Source organism: Pogoniulus pusillus, chromosome 8 (genome assembly GCF_015220805.1).
Source record: "Pogoniulus pusillus isolate bPogPus1 chromosome 8, bPogPus1.pri, whole genome shotgun sequence".
Taxonomy (NCBI): Eukaryota; Metazoa; Chordata; class Aves; order Piciformes; family Lybiidae; genus Pogoniulus; species Pogoniulus pusillus.
In genome coordinates, this window is record NC_087271.1 from 40,427,184 (window position 1) to 40,453,897 (window position 26,714).

The window sequence follows — 26,714 nt, forward strand, 5'->3', positions numbered from 1 at the left end:
TGGAAAGTGCCCAGAGAAGGGCCACAAGAATGATCAGGGGACGGGCAGCACTGCCATGTGAGGAAAGGCTGAGAGAGATGGGGTTGTCCAGCCTTGGGAGGAGATGACTTATGGAGACCTTTTTACCATGGACCAGTACATAAAGGGTGGATGCTAAGAAGGAGACTCCCTTTTCACAAGGAATCCCATGGGAAATACAAAGGGTAATAGGTACAAGTTACTCCTGGGGAGGTTCTGATCCAATTAAAGGGGGAAATGTTTCACCATGAGAACAGTGAGACACTGGGCACAGACCTGGACAGAGGAAGTTGCATCTGAGCATGATAGGGAAGTTATGACAGAATCAACCAGCTTGGAAGAGACCTCCAAGCTCACCCAGCCCTGGCCAATCAACCAGACCATGGCACTAAGTGCCTCATCCAGGCTTGGATTCATCACCCCCAAGGGACGGTGACTCCACCTCCCTGGGCAGCCCATTCCAATGCCAATCACTCTCTCTGACAACAACTTCCTCCTAACATCCAGCCTAGACCTCCCCTGGCACAACCTCAGGCTGTGTCCCCTTCTTCTGTTGCTGGTTGTCTGGCAGCAGAGCCCAACCCCACCTGGCTACAGCCTCCCTTCAGGCAGCTGCAGACATCAATGAGCTCTGCCCTGAGCCTCCTCTGCTGCAGGCTGCACACCCCCAGCTCCCTCAGTCTCTCCTCACAGGGCTCTGCTCCAGGCCCCTCCCCAACCTTGCTGCCCTTCTCTAGTTTGAGGGTGACAGAGCACTGGAGAGGCTGCCCAGAGAGGTGGTGGAGTCCCCATCTCTGGAGGCTTTCAATGGCCCACCTGGACCTGTTCCTATGTCACCTGCTGCAGGTGGGCCTGCTCTGGCAGGGGTGTTGGACTTGATGATCTTCAGAGGTCCTTTCCAACCCCTACCTTCTGTGATTGGAATCCTCTCCCAGGGGATGCAGTGAATCCCCCACGTTGGTCAGTTTTGAGACTCAGCTGGACAGGGTGCTGGGCCATCTTGTCTCAACTCCAGTGTCCCCTAGGGAAGCTGGACCAGATGATCCTTGGGACCTCTTCCCTGCTGGCAGTCTGTGAGTCTAATTCCACACTGCTGCAGGATTGTTCCCCTTCTCCCCGTGAGCGATGGCAACACACAACTAAACACCTCAGCTCCTGCTGTGCTGTAGGGCCTTAGGTGAGCTGCTGCTCTCCCCCAGCAGCACATGGCTGGCCTGCAGCTGGACTCTGAGCTGGGTAGCAGGGATGCTGCAGCTGGCTCTGCTGTTTTCCAGGGCCTCTCCCAGCCAAGTGCCAAAACTTACTCAGTCCCTGTGTCAGCCTCGCTCCGCTTGTTTGCGGCTGTCGTGACTTTGTTTTAGTCACTTTGGCTGTTTGGCTCATGCAGAAAGCTCTTAGTGTTGCTGGGAGTGCTTATTAGCCTTGAAGCTGTCACCTGTTTCCTACTTGTTATTCCAGGTAGTTAACGTTCTTGTTCTTCCTTGGGAGCTGGAGCTTGTTTTCCTTGTGATTCCCCTCTGGAAGGAGGCAGAGTTCCAGCCTCTGCCCCGGAGGGGGCTGTGGTGTGCTGGGTGATGGGGCTGGGGCTCAGACACGTTGCTATCCATTGTTGGAGTTTCTGGGTGACTTGAGCTCGCTTGCAGCTTTCCCTCCAGCCTGAATGAATGTGTTAATTATCTTAGCTTCTTCCCCGAGGGCTGCTCTCCTTGCTTTTAGCTTTGGGGAGCTCTCGTATGCGATCCTGCTCTCCTGCTCCCATCATCCATCCCACACAGCTTGCCCCAGGACTCAATCATAGAATCAGTCAGGGCTGGAAGAGACCACAAGGATCAGACAGTTCCAACCCCCCTGCCATGCCCAGGGACACCCTACCCTAGAGCAGGCTGCACACAGCCTCAGCCAGCCTGGCCTCAAACACCTCCAGCCATGGGGCCTCAACCACCTCCCTGGGCAACCCATTCCAGCTCTCACCATTCTCATGCTCAACAACTTCCTCCTCACCTCCACTCTCAAGCTCCCCACCTCCAGCTTTGCTCCATTCCCCCAGTCCTGCCACTCCCTGACAGCCTCAAAAGTCCCTCCCCAGCTTTTTTGTAGCCCTCTTTAGATCCTCGAAGGCCACAAGAAGGTCACCTGGGAGCCTCCTCTGCTCCAGCCTGCACAGCCCCAACTCTTTCAGTCTGTGCTCACAGCAGAGCTGCTGCAGCCTCTGAGCATCCTCCTGGCCCTGCTCTGGACACTCTCCAGCATCTCCACAGCCCTCTTGTCATGGGGGCTCCAGAACTGGATGCAGTACTCCAGGTGGGGTCTCAGCAGAGCAGAGCAGAGGGGCAGAATCCCCTCCCTGGCCCTGCTGGCCACACTGCTGCTGCTGCAGCCCAGGCTCTGCTTGGCTTTCTGGGCTGCAAGTGCACACTGCTGGCTCCTCTTGAGCTTCTCCTCCAGCAGCACCCCAAAGTGCCTCTCCTCATGGCTGCTCTCCAGCCACTCACTGCCCAGCCTGGAGTTGTGCTTGGGATTTCCTCGACTGAGCTGCAGGACCTTCAAAGTGAGCTGGAGGCATGGATGCTTTCCCTCTGGAATGAAGTAGAATTGTAGAGTTGCTTAGGTTGGAAAAGACCTTTAAGATCATCAAGTCCAAAAGCACAAACCTCTGCTGGGGGCTGTGGAGCAGCTCCTAGAGAGCAGAGGGGCACTTTGGGCACGGGTCCCACCAGGGCTTCTACCACAGGCTCCATGTGCCAAGAGAGGTGAGTTTCTTGGCCCAGGCTTTGAGGAGAGTCATTTGGCTAGAGAGATGTGTTGTGGCTCTCTCAAAGCAGCGTCTCCCAGGAGTACAGGTGATGAAGGAGGTTGTCATGCTTTAACCTGAGCATCTTGAAGGCATTGCCAGCTGCTTTTGTAAAGGTGAACCTTCATACGCACTGGATCTGGAACTGTGAGGGGTGTAGGTGCTGCTGGGGGTGCTCTGTGCTGCAGAGGATGGCATGCAGGGTGCAGAGGATGAGGGTGTGCTAGTTTGAGCCTAGCTGGGATGTTTTGGTGAGAAGAATCAGATGCTAGGCTGTGAAAAGGAAGCAATGCTGATGTCTGCTGCACTCACAGGCTTGCTGAGATGATTAAGAACAAGAACACAAACATAGGTAAGAGAGTTGCTCTCTGGGGCTGCATGAACTTCTCTCTCTAACCTAACTTGCTGCCTGCCTAATCCTTCTGCTTCCTAACCCCTCTGACTGACCCCCCAGACTCACCTTGTGTGTAAGGAAAAGTCTGGGGTAAGGTAGAGGGGTGGGGAGAAGGTGTCAAGGTGGTTGGGAGCCCCTCCTGGACACTCTGGTTTCTGGGAGGGCTGCTGTGTGTCTGTATTACCTTTTTCACTTGTCTGTTTCTGTCTGTAGCTGTAGAGGTTGTAAATACCTGCTTGGGTATTCATAGAATCAGACAGATTGGAAGATACCTCCAAGGTCATCCAGAGAAGGGCAGCAAGGCTGGGGAGGGGCCTGGGGCACAGCCCTGTGAGGAGAGGCTGAGGGAGCTGGGGGTGTGCAGCCTGCAGCAGAGGAGGCTCAGGGCAGAGCTCATTGCTGTCTGCAGCTGCCTGAAGGGAGGCTGTAGCCAGGTGGGGTTGGGCTCTGCTGCCAGACAACCAGCAACAGAAGAAGGGGACACAGCCTGAGGTTGTGCCAGGGGAGGTCTAGGCTGGATGTTAGGAGGAAGTTGTTGTCAGAGAGAGTGATTGGCATTGGAATGGGCTGCCCAGGGAGGTGGTGGAGTCGCTGTGCCTGGAGGTGTTCAGGAACAGCCTCTCTGGGGCACTTAGTGCCATGGTCTGGTTGATTGGGCAGGGCTGGGTGCTAGGTTGGGCTGGATGAGCTTGGAGCTCTCTTCCAAGCTGGCTGATTCTGTGGTGGGAAGGACTCTTGGTTCAGATCTCATCTGTATGGTGACACTTGGTGTGTAAAGTGAGGACTGAAGGAGATCTTTGAGTGCTGACCCTTTCCTCCTGTCTCTTGACATGGCACTTATCTGCCCGAGGCCAGGCTGGGTGGATGTAGCCAGCAGAGGCAGGTGCTGGCTGTGTGTTGCTGTTGCCTTTGTGCACGTCCTGCAGTGCTGCCATTAAATCATGCAGGCTGCCTCCTGCTCTTGCTGTGCGTGGCTGAGAGGAGAAGACAAATAACATCCCTCAGGCCCTGCCTGGTTCCCAGCACAATATATAAAGGCTGTCTGGAGAAGTGTTTAATGTGTTCCTAACAGGCCTGGGGGCTATGGGTGGCTTGAAAAGGTCTCCTTGCTTGATAGCTGCTTTAGATGTTTTTGCTTGAGTTTTAGCCACTTGTCTTTGGATCTGTGCTGTTGTGGATTCAAGGATTGACTGTTGCATGCTCTGGGCTGCTGCATCCTGCTGCTGTCCAGCCAAGGAGATGCAAACATTACATTGAGGTATGGAAGTACACAAAGGTAATGATTTCTGCTCTGAGAAACAAGAGCTGAAGAGCACTGGCTGCTTGTTTTGGTACTCCTGTTTTCAGCTTTGTCTGTTTTCTGGGACTCTGAGGCAGAAGAGGAACTGGAAGGGACTTCTGGTCCAGTCTTGCTTTGGTTGGGGACTGGCATCCTCTCAGTGATGCTTGAGGTGTTGCTTCTGTTTCACCTTCTGGATACCAAACAACTGTGCTGCTTCCCATCTCTTCTCCAGACTGGTGGTTTCCCACTTAGTGCTTGCTTCCTGGACTCTCTTCACTGAAACAGCATCTTCCTTTTTAACCTGGGGCTGCTTTGAGGCTTATCAGAGATTGCTGTTCACCCAGTGCTGAGTCAGGACTGCATCTCCACAGTGGGATGTGTGGGGCTGGGCCAGCCCTGCCTCTTCAGTCAGATGAGTTTTCCTTGTGTTTTCTGTCTTCAGGTCCCAGAGCTTTTGGAGCCAAAACCCTGTTAGATTTGCAGGCTCCCTGGGGCACACAGCAGTGGACTGGGATGGCAGCCTATCTCTGGCTCCCTGAGGGTATAGAATCATAGAATGGCTGGAAGAGACCTCCAAAGGTCATCTGATCTAACCCCCTCTGCAGTAAACAGGGATGTCCTCAACAAGATCAGGTCACCCAGAGCCCTGTCAAGCCTCCCCTTGATTACTTCCAGGCATGAGGCCTCCTGGGGCAACTTGTTCCAGTGTTCCACCACCATCATGGTAAACAGCTTGTTCCTTGTGAGGGCTGAGTTTTGACTGGAGCATGCCTGCACCAGGGCTGGACCAGCTTGGAGGAGCTGGGCAGCGGGCGGCAGCATCACCACAATGCTCTCCCAGGCTGGGATGGTGCATGCTGGCAAAGTGGGTGAGATGGACAGAGAAACCCTGTGAGGAAGAGGAGGGAGGGAGAGCTTGCTCCAGCCAAAACGCTGCAGCTCGGCCGCCCACAGCTGCCTGCCTGTGCTGCTGGGGGCTGCCTCCCTCCCTGGCGCAGGACAGGCTGTTAGTCAGGCGCCGCTGGCGTTAGTCACGCTGGGATGTGTGCTGGGGCCATGGTGGCACTGCCCCTGCCAGCAGGGAGGGTGACAGGCACAGCCTCTTTTCAACAGGGATTGCTTTGCATCCAGTGGGGATTAGTTGGTCCTGGCATAGCAGCTGGCACAGGGTCCCGGGACACCGTGAGGGCGGGGTGAGCCCTGGCAGGAGACGTGGGTGGTGTAGCCTGGGGTGAGCACTTGCGAGCTTTGCTTTCCTAAGCTCTACAGGTAGTGGGGCTGTGCTGCTGCCAGGAGGCTGGCTGGGCTGAGGGGCTTGCTGTATCAAACTCTTTTCCTGGATAGGAGACTCTCGGTTGGCTTGGAGCTGGCCCTGAGGATGCTGAGGAGCATCAGTAACTCCATGCAGGTTTGGCTGGTGGCTTGATCCTCTTGGTCATTGCTGTGGCCAGGTGGCTGGTAGGGCAGTGGGTCTGAGCCTTGCTCATCACCCTGCGAGGATGTGGTGGTCACTGGGGTGAATCGTAGAATCAGCCAGCTTGGAAGAGAGCTCCAAGCTCATCCAGTCCAACCTAGCACCCAGCCCTGGCCAAGCAACCAGACCATGGCACTAAGTGCCCCAGCCAGGCTTGGCTTCAACACCTCCAGGCACAGTGACTCCACCACCTCCCTGGGAGCCCATTCCAATGCCAATCACTCTCTCTGACAACAACTTCCTCCTAACATCCAGCCTAGACCTCCCCTGGCACAGCTTGAGACTGTGTCCCCTTCTTCTGTTGCTGGGTGCCTGGCAGCAGAGCCCAACCCCACCTGGCTACAGCCTCCCTTCAGGTAGTTGTAGACAGCAGTGAGGTCTGCCCTGAGCCTCCTCTGAGGATCCAAGAAGCACAGCAACAAGAATGGCTGGAATCAGGGGAAGTGGATGCTGAGTGTGCGAGCAGCAGCAAGGGACTGGTGCTAATATTGTCCCCTTGAAAGGCCACACAGTGGCAATCTGTTCTGCAAGGTTTTGTTGTTGTTGGGGTTTCTCCCCCCTCTTTCTCCTTCCTGTTAATGATTGGCATTCTCAGCGAGGGGAGGTGGTGTGAGGCTGCCTCTACTACAGGGCTTTAGTTGTGTGGGGGTTTATTTCTGCCTTGCTCTGTTAGATTTAGATGTTTATCAGCACTGCTCTGGTTTGGGGCTGTTCTATTTTCTTTTCCCCTTGCCTTTTATTTTCTCCCCCCTGGCATATGGCAGCAGCAGGCTTGGAATGGATGGGATCTGTTAGCCGCTTCCAGCAGGCTGTGCCTGCTCTGTGCTCCACGGCAGGCTGGGGCTGAGAGGCACTGGGGATTGGCTGCGGAGAGCCACCCGAGCCTCTGCGGCGCCTGCTGGGGGCAGCGTGCTCGGGGGAGACCCACGCGAGGGGCTGTGTGCAGGAGGCTGCAGCTGCAGCACTGCTCCCAGGGCTCCAGCTGGGCTGGGGTACTCCTGCACCAAGCAGCATGCTGTGGCCTTCCACTTAGTGTTGTGCTCCTCATCCTCGTTACCTTGATTTTCAGATCACAGAGTTAGCCAGCTTGGAAAAGACCTTTGAGGCCGAGTCCAGCCTGTCACCTAATGCCTTCTAATTAACCAGACCATGGCACTAAGTGCCCCAGCCAGGCTTGGTTGCAACACCTCGAGGCATGGTGACTCCACCACCTCCCTGGGCAGCCCATTCCAATGCCAATCACTCTCTCTGCCAACAGCTTCCTCCTAACATCCAGCCTGAAGCTGCCCTGGCACAGCTTGAGGCTGTCCTCTTGTTCTGTCACAGCCTGCCTGTGCCACTGAGGTTGGAAAGGGCCTCTAAGATCACCAAGACCATCAACACAACACCCCCATGACCACTAAGACATGTCCCAGTGCCATGTTTGCTGAACACCTCCAGGGGTGGTGACTCCACTGCTTCTCTGGGCAGCCTGTTCCAGTGCCTGACCACTCTTTCAGTGAAGAAACTTTTCCTAATATCCCACCTAAACGCCCCCTGGTGCCATTTGAGGTCATTCTCTCTCCTCCTATTGCCAGTTACCTGAGAGAAGAGGCCAGCTGAGATGGGGCAGGAAAGGCTGTAGATGAAAAGGTCTTGACCCAGAAGCTATGTCTTGGCTCCTGGCCATTTGCAGGGGAGGTGTGGAATGGATCCCTGGGCTTGCTCTGAGGCTTTCTGCAGGCTGTGTTTCAACACTTTGCATGGAGTCTAAGCCCACTCTGGACTATTCTTGCCTCTGAGAAGTTCCTCCAGAGAAGTAACTTGAATGCTGATGCTGTGTTGAGTCTGTGTAAAGGAGTCCCTTGGTGGCTGCATGTGAGCCATGAGGAAGCTGGCTGCTTGGAAGGTTCTTTGTGGGCACCTCAGTGATTTCTTTGTGTGCTTGCTGGTGTTAAGAAGCTTTACTGGTGAGCTTCTGAGGCCAGACTTTCTGTGCAGAACAAAAATGAGTGTGGTGGAAACAAGCTGCAAGGGTGAGGAAGGAGGAGCAGGTCAGGGAGGAGGGTGGGTGCAAGAAGGTCCTACAGCAGTCTGACCCACAGTTGTGCTGGGTTGGCACAGGGTGCTCCAAGAGGTGCAGGAAGGGAGCGCTGCAGATGAACACCTCCAGCAGGCAGCTCATCTTGCACAGAGTGAGATACTCTGTGTGTGTCACGCTGGTGATGGATGAGATGTCCCAGGCGTGTGCAGGGTGCGCCTGTGAGGCGGGCATGGGGGTGTCTGGCCTCTGCTTGGTTTGTGAAGGGGATGGCCTCGTGTGTGAGCACAATTTTGGCTTGAAGATGTTTTGGTTCAGGTGTGATTTTGGAGGAGAGATGGAGCAAGTTTATGTCTTGATGTCCAACTACCTCAATGAGGGATTGCGGCCAAGAATGGCAAGGGCAGGGGCAAGAGGGGACAGCAAAGTCTTGCACGTGAAGCCTTCTTCCTCCCCATCAGCAGGCTAGGAGTTTCACTCTGAGGCTTTAGGCAAGGCAAAAGGAACCAGGACCATTCACCTACCCCTGTTCTCCCAGAGCGAGTCATGAACTGAGCATCACTTGCAGCAGAGGGATGAGCCAAGGGCGATGGTGCTGGGTAGCCATGGGGCAGAGCCTGAAGGCAGCTCTCAGAGCTGAGGGAGGCCAGAAGCTAGGGGACAACTTGGTTTGGCTAGAGAGCCCCAGATACAGCACTGACCCCCGTGGAGGCTGCACTGGGTGCTCACTGAGACTGGGGATCCCACCTGGGCATTCACAGGTTTCAAGCTGGGGACTGCCACAAATGATTGGCCTTTTTCGTTAGGGGCTGCCTGCCCTGTTGTGGTCCGAGGCGCCCAAGGGAAGGATGGGCTCTGTGCTCCTGGGTGGTGGCTCTGCACTGGCAGGGTGGAGTTTTACTCCAGGCCTAGGCAGACCTACAGGCACTGGGGGAAGGCTGAAGTTTTCACGAGCAGTTCTGGCGACTAACACTCAACCCCTGAGGTTTGAACGGAGAGGAGGACCTCGTTTACACCCTAAGTGTTGTGTGGGAGTCGTGTATCAGCTCCAGCCGGGAAGGGTGGATGTGTCAGCAGGGTACCCTCCTGGGAGGGATGGATTTTGATCTGTGTCTGTTGGAGGGATGGAGGTGGGGGCTGGGGACCATGAAGGATGGCCATCTGAAGTGCCCCACCTTCCTCTAACGTCTTGCCTGTGCTCTGCATCCTGCCGGCAGACGGTGGATGCCTGGCAGGGGAAAATCAGCGCTGCTAAACTATTTAGGAAGGAGCGAGTGGGAAGAGGAGAGAGGGGGAGTCAGGCTGCCAGAAATAGCAGTGCCCATTTCTGGGTCGCTGAGGCTTTGATGGCAAACAGTCCCTGCTGGTGTCCAGCATGAGCGTGTGCTGGGGGTGAGGGAGAGGGCAGGGCCAGATTAGAGGGCTGGAGCAGGAGCCCGCAGGCGGCTGCCGTGGCTCATGCGTGCATCCTTCTGGCACTGCCAGTCCTCAGCCAGCCTGCAGACGCCTGAAAATTGCAGATGGCAGCTCCCAGGTGTAAAAAGAACTTTGTGGCACCCTGGGAAGAGCCTCGTCTGCCTTCCTGGAGATGGAGAGGGGTGGGCTGGGAGGGGGCTCCCCAATCAGCAGCCGTCGCAGCGCGATTGCTGCTGTTGGCTGATGTGGTGAGGGCCAAGCTCTGAGGGCAGGAGCTGCTGTAAAGTGGGCTGACTTCATCAGAGAGTTGTGAGCTGGTTCAGCTGCTGAGCACCATTTCAACAGAGAGCTGGGGCTGATGTGCAGTCAGCTTGCTCCATGTCTGCTCTGGCTCCTCAGCCACTGCTGGAGGGTTGCCAGTGTGTGCCTTAAATATGAGGCATGGTGTAAGAAATACACACTGGGGGGAAGGGAGGCCACCCAGAGGGACTTGGAGAGGTATGAAAGGTGGGCTCAAGCCAACCTCAGGAAGTTCACAAGGCCAAGTGCAAGGTCCTTCACCTGGGCTGGGGCAGTCCCAGGCAGAAATATAGGCTCAGAAGAGAGGCTTGAGAGCAGTGTTGAGGAAGAAGGACTTGGGAGTATTGGTTGATGGAAAAACTCAACATGAGCCAGCAATGGTTGCTGGCAGCCCAGACTGCAGCTGTGTGCTGGGCTGCATCAAAAGAAGTGCAACCAGCAGGACAGGGGAGGTGATTCTCCCCCTCTACTCTACCCTGCTCTGCTGAGATCTCACCTGCAGTACTGGGTCTAGTTGTGGTGCACCCAGCATAGAAGGACATCAGACTGCTGGAGCAGGTCCAGGGGAGGCTAGGGAAAGGATCAGAGGGCTGGAGAACCTCCCCTATGGGGACAAGCTGAGAGAGTTGGGGCTGGTTCAGCCTGGAGAAGAGAAGGCTCTGGGGAGAAGCCAGGCCTGGATGGGGCACTTGGTGCCATGGTCTAGCTGATTGGCCAGGGCTGGGTGCTAGGTTGGACTGGATGATCCTGGAGGTCTCTTCCAACCTGCTTGATTCTATGTGTATTACAGTGGCCTTTCAGTACCTGGAGGGGGCCTACGTGGCAGCAGAGGAGGGACGACTTACAATGTCTTGTTGTGATAGGATGAGGGGGATTGGGTTGAAGCTGGAAGAGGGTAGATTAAGACTGGATATTAGAAAGAAATTCTTCACAGCAAGGGTGTTGAGATTCTGGAACAGGTTGCCCAAGGAGGCTGTGGATGCTCCCTCCCTGCAGGTGCTCAAAGGCAGGTTGGACAGGGCCCTTGGGCAGCCTGGTCTAGTGGGGAGGTGTCACTGCCTGTGGCAGAGGGTTGGAGCTAGATGATCTCTGAGGTCCCTTCCAACCCAATCCATGCTATGAAACTGGATGTATTTTGCTCTGTGCCTGCTGGACCTTCCCAGGCTCCAGCTGCCAGCAGCACAGAGCCTGGTGACTGCCGCTAGGCTGTTAGCCCTGCCTGTACCTGCCCTCCTCTCTGCCATCAATTAGTCTAGCCCTTGTTTTGTGCTATGCATCAGTGTCCCATGCAGCAGCTCTCTGGCAGGAAGGTTGCTTTGGTATAATTTATCCTGAGCAATGTGCTTCAGAGGGATGAAATGGCAGTGAAATTACGCCTGGAATAAAGAGGAGAAGGGGAGGCAATCGCAGCCGTAGCGGCTCGGTGCCAGCAATTGTAGCAAACATAAAAGGAGGGAAAGAGAAGCTGGAAGAGCTCGTGTGGAAAGGGGAAATGTCTGGAGGAGAAGAGGGAGCCTGACAATAAGGTGGTGGCTTTGATCCCAAAGAGAGGGGCAGGAATTGCCGGCGCTAACAAAGCGAGACAGGCAGCAGGTGGTAAGCTGTGCCGTGGGGCTGGGATGGGCACCAGCAGTGGAGGGCAAAGCTGCCTTGCTGGAGGGAAAGAAGACCACTGATGGCATCTGGGGTCCAGCCAGGCACACCCAAGAGAGCAGTTTCCAAAAATGCCATGCTCTCTGCCTGTCCTCTTGCCCAGATGGTTTCCAGAAGTGCTAACCTCTCACTTGGCTGGGCTCGTGCCCAGGCTGGCTTAGTGCATGGCCCCCCACAGAGGCTGCCTTTAGGGGCAAGCAGACTTGCCCCAGGGATTTGGCAATGTCTTCTGAGGAGAAGGGGCCCTTGGGGCTTCCCAAGTGCGTCTGCTTTGGTTTGGAGGTGAGGAGTGGGTATTTGCTGAGCCAGGTCATTAGTCACAGCCCTTTGGAGCTCCTCATAGCCATTCGTTTGTTTTCCTTCCATCTCCCATACTGAGGAGAAATTTGGCTTGGTGTATGTGACAGTTGGGAGTGGTTCAGGGTGGCAGGGATAGGTAAGGAAGGGGGTGAAGGGCAGCGTCTAGCCCAGGCTTTAGCCCCTCTGAGTGTCCTGAGTCATGCTCTCCTCGCAGCAGGGAAGCTCGTTGCTTTCTAGAGGCTCTGCAATGCCTGCTTAGTCCACTCGGTTCCACCCAGGATAAGGTGAAATGCAAATCCACTTGGATCTTTGCAGTGTGTAAGGTAAAGGGGGAAGGATTATAGAAGACCTGGGTGAAGGAGCAGCAGGAAAACCTCCTTTGATGTTGCATCAGGGAGGTCTTGCTCTATTTATCCAGACCTCTGGGGCTCTGCTCTTCTGCTTGCAGCTGGAGCTGCTGGCAAGGACCTGGCAGCAGAAAATTGCAGGATGATAGAGGCTGGAAGGGACCTCCAGAGATGGAGTCCAACCCCTCTGCCAAAAGCAGGATCACCTAGGGTGGTGAGGATGCACAGCACACTTTCTTCTCAGAGTCTGAAGTCCAGCAGGGCAGACTGATTCTCTGTCCCCTTCCCTCCTTCACTGGCAGGCTCTGCAGAAGGTTGTCTTCTTTTTGCACAAACAATAGGACCTTTTCAGTCAGTCTTTGTGTTCGAGGAGAACAAAAGTCAAAGATGATGAAAGCCTCCCCTCACTCCCCTTTAAAGCATGCCTTTGTTTCAGCCTCTCAGGGGTGCTGTGACTCCTTGTGCTGGGAACCTGATGTTTGCATGATCGTATAATTACCTTTGCAGGTCTATTAAGTAGTGACACAGATTGTGGTTCGTGAGTCAGCTCAGCAAGAGCACCTTTGGGTATGAAAACTGGCTTTGCCAGGTTAAACAAGAATGGTGCTGTTGTTGTGGTTAACACAACACTTTGCAGCTGGAGTGAAGCAGCACAGTCCAAAAGAGCTGCCACTGAGCCCAGGAAGGAACCCAGAAGGCTGGCCTGGGGGGTGGTTGTGGGCTGCTGGCCTGGGAGGTGGTCGTGGGCTGCTGCCCTCCTGCCATGTGGTGTCACAGAATCAGAGGGATTGGAAGTGACCTCCAGAGGTCATCTAGTCCAACCTCCCTGCTGGAGCAGCTTCACTTAGGTCAAGTTGCCCAGGATTGTGTCAAAGTGAGTTTTGAAAGGCTCCAGAGGAGGAGAGTCCACAACCTTTCTCAGTAGCCTAGTCCAGTGAACCTGCAGCCTTGCAGTAAAGGAATTTCTGCCTCTGTTCAAGTGAAACCTTCTCTGCTCTAGTGTGTACCTGTGGGCCCTTGTCCTACCACTGGAAAGAGTCTGGCCCCATCCACTTGACCTGCACCCTTGAAATACTTAGCTGTATTGATAAGGTCATCTCTCAGCCTTCTCCAGGCTGAAGAAGCTCAGGTCCCTCAGCCTCTCCCTGTGAAAGATGCTCCAGGCCTCCCCAGCATTTCAGTGGCCCTCCTTTGGGCTGTCTCCAGCAGTTCCCTGCCTCTCTTAAACTGGGGAGCCCAGAACAGAGCTCAGTACTCCAGGTGTGGCCTTATCAGGGCAGTGTAGGGGGGACACAGCCTTCCTTGACCTGCTGGCCATGCTCACTTCTAGTGCATCCTGGCCTCCTTGGCCAGAAGGGCACACTGTCAGCTCAGTTGCTGTGGTCCATTATGTGTGTCCTTCCTGTCCCAGCCCAGCAGGCAGCTCCTGGCTGAGCTGGATGCTCAGGGAGAAGCCATAAGCTGTAGCACGAAGCTAGAACTGGGAAGTGCTGGCAATGCCAGAGATGCAGCAGGCCATCACCCAGGCCCACAACTGGAACTGAGCAGCTCCTGGGGCTCTGGTCCATCCTGGCATCAGCAGTGCTCAGCCTGCCTCAGCACAGAGGAACAAACTTTTCCCAGGGCATGTTCCTGACTCCCTGTGTTTCCCTACTGGATTTATGGCAAATACTCTTTGCCTCCCTGGTTTCAGGCTGACCTGGGTTTGTGATCTCCCCCACTGCTGCCCTGTTCTCAGCCTCCCTGCGTGGGCTGCCTCATTGCAGGTGCTCTGGAGCAAGGAGCAAGGGCTGGGCTGTCTCTGCCAGCAGCCTTGCCCCGAGGCTGCTCTATTTGTTTTTTGAAGCCTTTTCTGTCTCTGTTGCACAGCAACTTCTAACACATCCCAGCTTGTGCTGGCAGCTCCTTCCCCTCTCCATACCTTGGCAGTTCTTGTGGCTGCCTTTGGGCCGAGTGGTGAAGATCAATGCTGAGCCTTGATGTCACCTGGGGTCACTTGTCCCCTTGGAAATGAGTCAGCTCAGGCTGAGTTTCCAGGCTCAGGCAGCGCTGCCTCCTGCATGCCCGGGTACAGGAGCAGCCTGAGGTGTGCTGTGCAGAGGCAGCTTTGCTGCTGTGTGCTAATTAAGCCATAAATCAGGTTGTCCTCTGGGGTGGCAGGGCTCTGTCCCGGGGCAGTCCTGCCTGCACCAGCTCTTGGTTTACCAGGTATCCAGAGAGTGGCAGGCTGGCTGTGGAGATGCTGCTCTCCCTGTACCCACGAGTGGCCAAGGGGACAGTTTGAGGCCCATGAGCTTGGGGCTGCTTCCACACCTGCACTTCATTGGCCCTGTCCTGGGTTGTAGGAATGATGGACGGCCCAGGAGGATCGTTGCACCTTTCTGGTGAAGGCCTCGTAGTGGGAGCTTGGAGGGAGGAGGGTGGTGTGGGCCCAGAGGGGTGACAGCCCTGTGCAGGAGCAGAGTTATATTGCTGGAGGGTGGCCCAACGATTGCAGCTGGAAATCGTCTTGTGGAGTCCTGGCTCTGCCCTTCTTTGGAAAGCAAACTCCGGGGGGCAGTGCTCTCTGGCTGCGTGTCTCTGCAGCTCCCAGCACCACTGCTTGCTAGAGGCTGCTGCTGCACAGCCCAGGCTGTGCTTTCCCAGCCCAGGCCATTCCTCTTGGCAGGCTCACTCAAGTGTTGCTTGCGGAGCGGCGGTGCCCTGCCAGAGTGCAGCGCTTCCCGTCGGAGCCATACCCGTCCCCTCGGGCCCTGCTGGGGGGAAGGACTTGTGCAAGGAAGGAGAACGCTGGGCTGTGCTGGACGTCATCCCGTGCTCCTCTTCTGATGGCATGTGAGCTCTCAGGTCTGCCCCTGTGTGTCTTCTGTGCCGTCTGGAGCGGGGGAGCTGGCGGCTGTTGGTGCTGCTGGGAGGATAGTACAGTGTGGTGGGTTGCAGGTGTGATGGGTGTGTGATGAGTGGTGCCCTGAGGTACAGGAACGTCTGTCTGTCAGTGAGGAGTGCAGGAAGAGGTGAAGAGATGAGTCTCAAAAGCAGTGCTGGAAGAGGTTTGGGCATGGCACTGTCTGTCGGGAAGGCTGTTCCCAAGCACCAGGGCACCTTGCGGTCCGTGTCTGGGGCTACCCCATCACTGGTCCCTGTATCAGGCCAGCCAGAACTCTGCCTTGCTGCTGCCCCAACAGCACCACAGCTGAGCAGCCTCCTCGGGGCTGGGGCTTTACCTGCAGCTGGCCCTGGGGATGCCACTCTGCTGGCAGCCTCTGTCTCGCAGCCCTCTGTGCTGGAGCTGGAGAGCTGGCTTATTTGATGTGCATCTGTATCAATAGCAGTGGGGTTGTTTAACAGTTGCTCTTAAAGGGGAGATAATTCCATGTTTTGATGTTCTTAAAGACGATTCCCTTGGGAGAGGAGCAGTGCAGGAGGGCTCTTGTCCCAGGGGCTGAGCTATCCTGCTGCTGGCCTGGGCAGAGCCTTTGCACCCACTATGGGCTCACTAGGCTTTGAGATGCCTCCTAGTCGGAATGGGGTCTGAGCAACAGCGTGGCCCTGTCCAGGCTGAGAGCAGATTTTCCTGGGCAGAGGGCTGTGCTGCTGGAGCATCACTCCATGCAAAGCCTCCTGTGGCACAACAAACGCTGTTTCCCAGACAAAAGACTGTCTGGTGCTGGAGCATCTCCTGGCCTGCAGCAGCCCCTGGGTATTCAGTGCTGTGCTTTTTCCTCTATCTGATCCTTGCAGTGCTCTTTGTTGCACTGCCTCAGTGCTGCACAGACTCCCAAAAGAGTTTGTTTGATGTGACTGGCCGAAGGCAAATGAACGTTTCTTAAGCCAAGCAGCACATGTCCCTCTGCTCAGCGCGTGTGCCGCCGGCCCCTGGCTCCCCTGCACAGGGCTGTTTGGCCCAGCCCTTTTGTCTGCACCTTGCTGAGCTTAGGAACTGTAGAACTGGTTTGGTTGGAGAAAACTTTTCAGACCAAGTTCAAGCCAGCACTGCCAGGTCACAACTAAATCATGTCCCTACATCTACACAGCTTTTAAACCCCTCTAGGATTGGAGTCTCCATCAGCGCCCTGGGCAGCCTGTGCCAGGGCTTGAAAATCCTTTTGGGGAGCAATTGTTCTTAACACCCAACCTCAGTGTAATCCTGGCTGCAGCTTGAGGCTGTTTCCTCCTGCCATATTGCTTGTTACTTGAGAGAAGATATCCACTTCGCTAGGGACCTCCTTTCAGGCAGTTGTAGAGAGTGAGAAGGTCTCCACTCAGCCTCTGTTCCTCTAGACTAAGCAGCCACAATTCTCTTCAGCTGCTCCTTATGAGACCTGTGCTCTATATCCTTCACCACCTTCATTGCTCTTCTCTGGACCTGCTCCAGCATCTCAATGTCCTTCCTGTGGTGAGGGGCCAGAATAGGTCTGTGCAAGGAGTTTTTGAGTCAAAACCTCTTATACTTTCCTGTCCTCTTCACCTTGCTTAAGTCCTCTGTTACTTGTGTCATACAAAGCTCCCAGGCATGGGATGCAGTGCTGGCTCTCTTTGGGTGCCAGGTGTGAAGCAGGGATTCTGGGAGCATCTCTTCCTGGCAAAACCCATGGCAGCAGCTATGGAAGGGGGTTTTAATCCAACAAACTTTCCCCCAGGAACAAATGACTCGACTTAAAATAGCTCACACTTGCCAGCTGGCTCCTGCAGCCATTGCACAGACCCAGTTGCTGTCTGGGGTGCAAGACAGAGGAGCAGGAGAACAAGGATGGGTCTGGAACTGGCCTGAGCAGGGCTCTCCCACCACAGCATCTGTGCTGCTGGGTGTCAAAGTGTGTGTGGTGAGAGAGGAAAAGGCCAGGAGGATGAATCAGTCGCTCTTGCAGCCCATCTGTCTCTGTTTGGAGGGGCCCCATGCTGAATCTCTTCCTAGAGCTCTGAGGTTTAGTGCTCTGCCTCACCATGCTGTGAGTTCCCCTCCTCCCCTTGAGCAGGGACTAATAATTGGCAGCTCAGGGTAATGATGGCACAGTGGAGAGAGTCAGATGGCATTTGAGTGCCCTCCGTGGCTCAGGGGGAGGCAGGTTAGTGAGCCAGAGGGAATTGCAGACTGGTCTGGGTTGGGAGAGACCTCCAAAGCTCATCCAGTCCAACCTCCCCACAGCGAGCAGGGGCATTTTAACTCGAGGAGGCTTCTCAGACCTCTGTCCAACCTGATCTGGAAGGGTTTCAAGGATGAGGCATCTACCACCTCTCTGGGCAACCTGGGCCAGTATCTCACCACCCTCAGCATAAAAAAATGTTTTTCTTGTATCTAGTGTAAATTTTCACCCTCTTAGTTTCAGACCATCACCCCTTGTCCTGTCAAAACAGGGCCTGATAAAAAGTCTGTCCCCAGCTTTCTGATTGACCTTTTTAAGCACTGAAAGTCTCCCTGGAGCTTGCTCTCCTTCAAGCTGAACAACTCCATCTCTCTCAACCTCTCCTCACGGCAGAGGAGGATTGTTTTGGTGGCTTTCTCTGGACCAGCTCCAACACCGTGCAGCAGGGAATGGTTTTGGGCCATCCCTGTGCCCCAGGAAGAGTGGAGCAGGGCTGAGATCTGAACATGTGAGCCTGCAGGAAGACCAGGCAAGCTGGAGGGAGGGGCATGCCCTGTGCTCCAGTGAAGCGCAGAAACCCTTCTTGTCTCAAGGTGTCCCCAAGGTGCTTAGCAGCAGCATCCTGGATGCTTCCCCTCCAGCTTCTGGGAGGGTTTGATCTTATCCCTGTTGTGCTCTCTCCTTGCTGATTCAGGAGAGAGGAGGCCACTTGCTCACAAGGGGGAGCAGCAGCAGCAGAGTAAGAAGCAATTCCCCAAATGCCCAGGGAAGGCTGCGGGACCGTGGCTGGATGACTCAGGCAACCTTGATGCATACAGCTCAGCCATGGTTTGTCCAACCTGGGCTGAGGCTTTGTCTCCTCTTCAGAAACAAGTCTCTGCCTCATCACTCACCAGGAGCTCTTGACAGCTCTGGGGTGCTGAACCCTTGTGCTGCCTGGAGAAGGTTAGCCCCCGTGGGCCAGCACGAAGGCTTTCTGCTGTAGCTCTGTTGGGTTTGGTAAAGGTTAGGCAATGGCAGCAAAGAGGTCCCCCAGTGCTTTAAGTGTTGAGTGCAGTGATGGAGTCACTAAGGTTGGAAAGCACTGGGGCATGGTTTGGTGAGCATGGCAGGGTTGGGCTGTCTTGCACTCCAAGTGCCACATCTACACTTCTGATTCTTTTGGAACACCATCAGTGACAGTGACTCCACCTCTCCAGGCAGCTTCTTTTAATGCCTGACCACTCTTTCAGTGAAGAAAACTCTTCCTGATATTGAATCTGTACCCACCCTGGTGCAACTTGAGGCCATACTAAAATAGTACCTAGTTGCTGTGCTAAAGCCTTGATTGCTGCTGCTGCAACACAAACCTTTCAGTCAGCAGTGCTGCTGGCAGCTTGCTGCTCACTGAAGCTCTTCAGTAGTTTATCAGCTGCTAGAAGGAAAGAAGTGAAGTGTGGTGTGAGAGCCCAGGGTCTCCCAGCTGCAGCAGCTGCATTGCTTGGCCCTGATGTGTAGTTTGGGTTGGGATAATGCTATTGAGTCACCTGGCAGTGCACAGTCATCCTTCAAGGGTGCTGCAGAGGACCTGTGTGCATCTCTCTTTCCATCACTCATCCTCTGGTACCGAGGTTTGAAAAGGTTGCTCTGGCTGGTTTGTGGGGTGGATTCTGTCCCAGTTCAGCTTGTGTTGATGTGCAGGCCAGGGAGCAAGAGATGCTCAGTGCACCGTCCCTGTCTGGCTGTGGCACTCGCAGCACCAGAGGGGGTGGATGGATGCTGGGTAGGATCTCTTTAAGGAGATCCACGTTAGACAGGGTGAGCTGCAGCTGTGCACCATCACAGCTGGGTGGTCTGTGTTCTCAGATGTCCCCTGGGTGATGCTGGGAGCATTGTGTTGCTTCCAGCCACTGTGCAGGTGAAAGCACAAGCGGCAATGGTTTTGCAGCTGACTATCCACACTCTAATTCTGCTTGGCTGCTCCCAGTGCCCTCTGGCCATGGTTTTATCTAAATGACTCCTCAGTTTCAGGAGCAAACAGTAAATTTCCTGACTCCTATTATTTTTTAGACTGAAATTTGGGAGATAAGAGCCTCTAGGAATCTCATTTTATGGTGCTGAAAGCCTGCTGTGTGTCTCAATTGCAGCCATTCCTCTCTCATATTGAGTGCAGTGTTTCTGTGCAATGATATCTTCTGCTTTTGGTGCTGTTGGACAGTCAGGGGGCAGAAGGGGCTGCCTGGAGCCATGCCTGTGTCTGTGCTGTGCTGTCACCGCATCCCAGCCCTGTAACCAGGGATACAGACCCCTAGCATCAGCCTGAGTCAGCGGTGGGAAATGCTATGTGATCCCATGGGGAGGTCAGGTACAATGTTTGCTTTCCTCTGATTGTCACTAACAGATCTGCAAAGCCATCTTCTGTCTGGCTGCTAACAGGGAGCTGGGTGCCAAACCTGGGTTTACTCCCACAGGGAGGCTGATCTGAATAGAATCAGAGTGTAGAACCACAGAACTGCTGAGGCTGGAAGAGACCTTTGAGCTCAAGTCCCAGCTGCGTGCCTGGAGCTTGCAACCCGACCACTACTGCTAAGCCACTACCACTAAACCGTGTCCCTCAGTACCACATCTGTGTGCCTTTTAAGTACTTGCAGAGATGGTGACTCCAATGCCCTGAGAAAGTTTTCCTGCTATCCAACCTGAACCTCCCCTGGCACAACTTTGGCTGTTTCCTCTTGCCTTATTCTTGTTACATGTGAGAATAGGGCAACCCCCACCTTGCTCCAACCTCCTTTGAGGCAGCTGTAAAGAGCAATGAGGTCTCCCCTCAGCCTCTGCTTTTCCAGACTAAACCACCCTGGTTCCCTCAGCGCAAGACTTGTGCTCGAAGCCCTTCACCAGCTTAGCTGCTCTTCTTTGGACAAGCTCCAGCTCCTCAGTGTCCTGCTTCTAGTGAGGGTAAGCACAGCAGAGCCACAGAAGCATTTGGATTGAAAAAGTCCTTTGGGATTGAGTACAGCTCTTAACCTCAGTCCACCACCTTCTTGTGGCCTTCCAGTATCTGAAAGGGGCCTTCAAGAAAGCTGGGGAGGGACATTTTAGGCTGCCAGGGAGTGCCAGGACCTGGGGAAATGGAGCAAGGCTGGAGGTGGGGAGAGTGAGGCTGGAGGTGAGGAGGAAGTTGTTGAGCATGAGAGAGGTGAGAGGCTGGAATGGGTTGCCCAGGGAGGTGGTTGAGGTCCCATGGCTGGAGGTGTTTGAGGCCAGGCTGGCTGAGGCTGTGTGCAGCCTGCTCTAGGGTAGGGTGTCCCTGGGCATGGCAGGGGGGTTGGCTGCTCCTTGTGGTCCCTTCCAACCCTGACTGATTCTGTGATTAAAGCATGCCCCTCAGCACCACACCATTTGCAGCTGGAAGGGCTCGGAGACACCGATATGCACCCAAGCTGTATGTTATGAAGCAAACTCGATGTGGAAGGAGGGCTGCCAGCCAGCTCTGTGGTCCTGCCTCTGGCCAAGACCTATTCCTGGCACATACTAGGCTGTGGCTTTCCACCAGTGGGACCAGAAGATAGCTTCTCTGTGTTCTCCAACCCAGCCACCTGCTGGTTTGCCACACGTTTTGCCTTCTGCAGGAGGCAGGGCTGGTGCCTAAACAGCAGAAGCCAAATTAGATGAACAAATGTGGTGTTTTCCCCACTAATTTGGATTTAGTGGAAAAACAAAGTGGGTTTGTTTTCAGCCTGAGGAGGAGAGCAAAGGCTAGGAGGGGCCCAGCTGCCCCGGCGTCAGCTGCTCGGTGCGCGGCGAGCGGCATCCTGCGAGCAGCATCCTCGGCGCGCAGCCTCCTCAGCCTAGCAAAATGTTCTGGCATCCTGCTCCCTGCTTGTCGCTTCTGCGGAGGGAAGGTGGCTGCTGCTGCTGGCAGCGTCAGCCCTGTTTGCTTAGGCGGAGCCAGAGCTAATTACGTCTATTTATTTCCTCAGACTTGCTCGGTCTGTTGTTGCAGGGCTCCGCTTGAGCTTGTCCGCCTGCCACCCGTGTCCCTGGGGCAAGCGCGATGGGGATGTGCTGGCAGGCACCGGGGCAGCTGTCTCTGCGTGGAGGCAGAGATCCCATCCTCTGCTGGGGATGTGTCCTCATTCGCTCTTAGCTAATTGTCCCCGTGGGTCTGCTGTGGCCATGCCGTGACCCATACCTGGGGTGCTTGTGCGTGGTCCACAAGAAAAGCCTCCTGCTCCCTCAAGGGGGAAACGAAGCCTCAGAATCGCCCTTTTGAGGATCAAGAATGGGAAAAAAAAAGGGGAAGAAAGGAAAAAACCGGGAGAAGGGGAAAGGGGGAAAAAGGAAAATGGAAGAAAAAGGAAATGGGAGGAAAAAGGGGATAAGGGGAAAAAAGGAACAGGAAAGGAAAAAGGGAATAAGGGGTGGGGGAATGAACGGGAAAGGAAAAGGGAGATAAGGGGGGGGGGAATTAGCAACGAAGGAATAGGGAGATGAGGGGAAATGAGCAGAGAAGGAAAAGGGAGATGGGGGGGGAAGGAACAAGGAAGGAAAAGGGGGATAAGGAGGAGAGGGGAAAGGAACAGGGAAGGAAAAGGGGGATAAGGAGGGGGGGAAGGAACAGGGAAGGAAAAGGGGGATAAGGAGGAGGGGGAAAGGAACAGGGAAGGAAAAGGAGGATAAGAGGAGGGGGAAAGGAAAAGGGGGATGAGGAGGGGGAAAGGAACAGGGAAGGAAAAGGGGGATAAGGAGGAGGGGGAAAGGAACAGGGAAGGAAAAGGGGGATAAAGGGGATAAAACCCATCCAAACTCCCCCAACCCACCAGAGAGATGAACCTCCCAACACAAACTGAACCCTGCATGCAGTCCCCAGACGGAGCCTGGAGCGGCTGGATGAGCAGCTGAAGTTTAGCAGGCGAAGGCTGGGAACGAGGAGAGTGCTAGGAGAAGGGAAGGCAGATGCTAGGAAAATGAGAAATTGTCAAGGTACCCAGGGCTGGATTGAGAAAGTAATTACTGCCTTTTGAAGAGTCAGTGCATGGGGAAGCAAAGTGGGGAAGGGAAGAGTCTGTTTATAGCTCTCAGTGGGAGCAGCCAAACTCTTCATGACCATGTGCTAATTAATTTGCTAAGGCTCCTGCTGGCAGTTGCCTTTTTCTTTCTGAAGAGCTGGCCAAGGGATGAAGATCCCTCGAGACAGGCAGCTTTAAATCTAAGGGTAGCTTTAGTTACTTCATATTTGCACCTCAGACCCAAAGGAGGTGGGACAGTTCCCCAGCTGGGCCATGCAGCCTTTCCCCTGTGGCATGGGCATGGCAGGCTGATTTTGGCTGGACTGAGTGCCATGCTCTGTTCTGTCCCCTCAGTTACTCCTGGGTTTTGTTTGGTGGCTGTGCGTGGGTTCTTTTTTGGTGGGTGTTTGTATATTTTGGTTTTGCTGTTTGCTTGTTTTGTTTGGTTGTGTCTCCCCCCCAAAACATGTATTTAATTTGGTTTTGCTTCTGCTGGGATGACTTCTGGGCCTTTCTCCCAGCTGCTGTTCTCATCTCTGTTTGTTCAGGAGGAATAGTTCAGCTGTCTCCTGAGAAGGGGTTAAGATGATCAATATGCTCAATTTGCTGCATTATTGCCATATTTTGTAGGTTTTAAATCCTCCTTTTTCCTGGCTATGCTGTTTCCCCCTGTGTCAGATGCCATTAGGAAGGCAGGTGACAGCCCTGCTGCCTTGTTCTCTCCTCCTTTCTTCCACCTCCATCAGGGGCAAGCACTGAAGGGTGAATTGGAGGGAACACTGAAGCAAAGTCATCATAGAATCATCCAGGTTGGCAGAGACCTCCAAGCTCAGCCAGCACAACCTAGCACCCAGCCCTGGCCAAGCAACCAGACCATGGCACTAAGTGCCCCAGCCAGGCTTGGCTTCAACACCTCCAGGGATGGCAACTTCACCACCTCCCTGGGCAGCCCATTCCAATGCCAATCACTCTCTCTAGCAGGAACTTCCTCCTAACATCCAGCCTAGACCTCCCCTGGCACAGCTTGAGACTGTGTCCCCTTCTTCTGTTGCTGGGTGCCTGGCAGCAGAGCCCAACCCCACCTGGCTGCAGCCTCCCTTCAGGTAGCTGTAGCCAGCAATAAGCTCTGCCCTGAGCCTCCTCTGCTGCAGGCTGCACCCCCCCAGCTCCCTCAGCCTCTCCTCACAGGGCTGTGCTCCAGGCCCCTCCCCAGCCTTGCTGCCCTTCTTTAGTTTGAGGGTGACAGAGCACTGGAGAGGCTGCCCAGAGAGGTGATGGAGTCTATCTCTGGAGACTTTCAGTAGCCCTCCTGGGCCTGTTCCTATGTCACCTGCTGTAGGTGGGCCTGCTCTGGCAGGGGAACAAAGCCTTAAGCACTGCAAGGCTTTGGGTGTGTTCTCAGTCAGGAGTAAGCTGAGGGCTGTTGTTCAATGCAGTGTTTCTGGCAGTGCTTCTGCATCTTTCTCTCTGATGTCAAAGCTATGCTGATGTGTCCACATCCACCTTCCTGAGCTGCTGTCAGGCTGCCTGGCTCTTATCCCCCAAAACGTGGGGCTGGACATGGATGCCCTAGCTGTAGATACTGGGGGTTACAGGGTTGTGCTTCCAGCTGCTGTGTGCTATCAGCCCCTCTTGTTCCTCCCAAAGCCCTGCAAAAGCAAAACAAGGCAACCAAACCAACAGGCAACCACCACCCACCTAAAAAACCAGAAACCCAAACCCCTCTAAAAGCAGCACAGTGGAGGTTTGGTCTAGGTCTCTCCAGTGCCCTCTTTCCCCGTCTGGGAGCTGCTCCTGCTGTGCTCTGGGTGTGAGGAGCAGTCCTGCTGCAGGGAGTGCAGGGAGGGGCAGCTGCTGAGTCGGAGAGCTGCAGGGCTGCCAGCCTGGGGAGCGGTAGGAAAGCAGTGAGCAGGAGCTTCTCCCTGGCCCTGGTGTAGTAAGCTCTGCGCCTGGTTCGAGGCGGTCTAGCCCAGGACCTGCGGGAGAAACGGGACTTCCGTGGGCGCGGGGGGAAAGGAGGGAGTCAGGGGGCAAACGGAGCGAATCCCTGAGCCAATCCCGTTTCTGTCTTGTGCCCCTGCAGAGTGATGCGCTACAAGAGCACGCAGGATGCTGGGGTTCGGCACATGCTCCGTCGGTGCCCCGGCGGCGGGCAGGGCGGCTGAGCCGGACGCTGCCTCCCCGCGCTGCGCCCTGGCCCTGCCCGAGGAGGAGACGTGGCGGAGGCAGCGGCTCGGCCTGATGCAGACCACCCAGTCCTGCAACCTCCTGGAGCCCGAGAGCCTGGCCGAGGCCCTGGTCTCTCGCGCGGCCAGCTTCGATGCCCTCTACCAGCCCCGCTCCCGGGATGCCGACGCCAGCACGGAAGCGGGCAGCAGCTTTGACCTGGGGCTCGGGCAGTACGTGCCGGTGAGCCCCGACGTTATGAAGCGCCGGCGGGGCGGCCTGATCGAGCAGAGGGACATCATCAAGGCACACGAGGCGCACAAGATGCAGAGCACGCCGCAGGCGCGCAGGAAGGAGTGGGAGTAAGTACCGGAGAGCCCCCGGCCCAGGTGGGCAGCCGCGGGGAGCGGGAGCGTTCTCTGCCCTCCGTGGGCGTTCGCTGGGTGTCTGCTGGTGTCACCCCCGAGGCGCACCCAGCGCCAGCACTGCTCAGCCTCCTGGCACGCCTGGGCTGAGCTTTCCCGTCTCCTTTGTTGTCTACGGGCAGCGAGCAGCTGGAAGCAGCAGAAAGGAGATATTTAGCTGGCGGTTTGCTACTCTTCCTTCACTCTGACAATTATTTTACGGGTCCTCTCCCCTCCTCCCCCCCTCAAAGCTGATGTGCTGTGTGTCCAGCAGCTTGGGCCTCATGCAGCACTGTCCTGCCCTGGGACTTGGACGTGCTCCCTCCAGACCCTGCCGGGGCTGGTGGTGTTTGTCTGACGGGGTGAGTTTGTGGGGTGCGCCTGAGAGATGGAGAGAGACAGCAGTGGGCTGAGTGCAGGAGGGGAGCGTTGACATCTGAAGCAAGTGGAGATGCCTCAGATGCCTCTCTTGGCTCTGAGGTGATTGATGTCCAATGAGAATGCTGCAAAGGAGTCTCTGTGGATGAGGGCTCTCTAAACCGTTAGGGTAGTTCTGGGGCGTAGAGGAAACTTGAAAGTGTTCAGTCTTAGAAGTCCTCAAGACAGTTTCCCTCAGCTCAGTGAAGCTTTTGGATGTGTTCAGCCATCTCCTGCTTTTGCTGGGACAGCTCTGCTGCAAGGGGGTTTGCAAAGTCTCCCTTAGAGACTTTTGAAACCCACCTGGATGTGTTCCTGTGCAGCACCTGATTTAGGCACACCTGCATTAGCAGGGATGTTTGGACTGGGTGGTCTCCAGGGGTCCCTTCCAGCTCCTACGATTCTGGGATTAATCATAAGAGGTGTCCAAGTCCCCTGGAATCAGAGCAAGCAGGAAACATTAATGAACTTGCTCTGTAGCAGAGCTGGGACCCTCTCATTTTACTGATCATAGAATCAACCAGGTTGGAAGAGACCTCCAAGCTCAGCCAGCACAACCTAGCACCCAGCCCTGGCCAAGCAACCAGACCATGGCACTAAGTGCCCCAGCCAGGCTTGGCTTCACCACCTCCAGGCACAGCAACTCCACCACCTCCCTGGCAATGATGCCAATCACTCTCTCTGCCAACAACTTCCTCCTCACATCCAGCCTAGACCTCCCCTGGCACAGCTTCAGACTGTGTTCCCTTCTTCTGTTGCTGCTTGCCTGGCAGCAGAGCCCAACCCCACCTGGCTACAACCTCCCTTGAGGTAGCTGCAGACAGCAATGAGCTCTGCCCTGAGCCTCCTCTGCTGCAGGCTGCACACCCCCAGCTCCCTTAGCCCCTCTCCTCACAGGGCTGTGCTCCAGGCCCCTCCCCAGCCTTGCTGCCCCTCTCTGGACACCTTCCAGCACCTCAACATCTCTCTTGACTTGAGGAGCCCAGAACTGGACACAGCACTCCAGGGGTGGCCTGAGTAGTGCTGAGCACAGGGGCAGAAGAACCTCCCTTGTCCTGCTGCCCACACTGCTCCTGAGCCAGCCCAGGATGCCATTGGCTCTGCTGCCCACCTGGGCACTGCTGCCTCCTCTGCAGCTCCTCTCTCCCAGCACTCCCAGCTCCCTCTCTGCCTGCCTGCTCTCAGCCACTCTGTCTCCAGCCTGTAGTGCTGCTTGGAGTTGTTGTGGCCAAAGTGTAGAACCCTGCACTTGGCCTTGTTTAATCTCATCCCATTGGCCTCTGCCCACCCATCCAGCCTGTTAAAGTCTCTCTGCAGGGCTCTCCTACGCTCCAACAGCTCCACAGCTGCTCCTAGCTTGGTGTCATCTGCAAACTTGCTGATGATTTTCCTTTAATTAACTTCTTCTGATAGTTTGCCCTGACACTGTGAGAAAACTCCAGCTCCAAGTCCTGGCTTCTTCTCCTTTTCCTGGTGCAACCAAGGCTGCAGCCACAGGCTTCCCTCCTGCATTTAAATTACAAGGTCCTCCCTCTTGTGCCTGCTAAGCTAAAGTGCCTGGAATATGCTGCTGCAGCAGAGCCTTTTCCAGTATCACTGGTCTGGAGCAGCTACCTGCCTTGGGCACTGTGTGCTTGGGGATCAGTCAATGTGTTACAAA

The 26,714-nt window shown here is 55.3% G+C and overlaps 1 protein-coding gene across 6 annotated transcripts in view; it reads left to right on the forward strand.

The window, feature by feature from the left end:
• The window catches only part of CACNA1E (calcium voltage-gated channel subunit alpha1 E), a 169,703-nt gene that overhangs the window by 8,586 nt on the left and 134,403 nt on the right, over positions 1–26,714 (forward strand). For all 6 annotated transcript variants that reach the window (XM_064148192.1, XM_064148189.1, XM_064148188.1 and 3 more), the window contains exon 2: positions 24,151–24,595. In XM_064148192.1, the coding sequence (XP_064004262.1) occupies positions 24,177–24,595 (419 nt within the window). In that variant the 5' untranslated portion in view covers positions 24,151–24,176. The remainder of the gene's footprint in view (positions 1–24,150; positions 24,596–26,714) is intronic.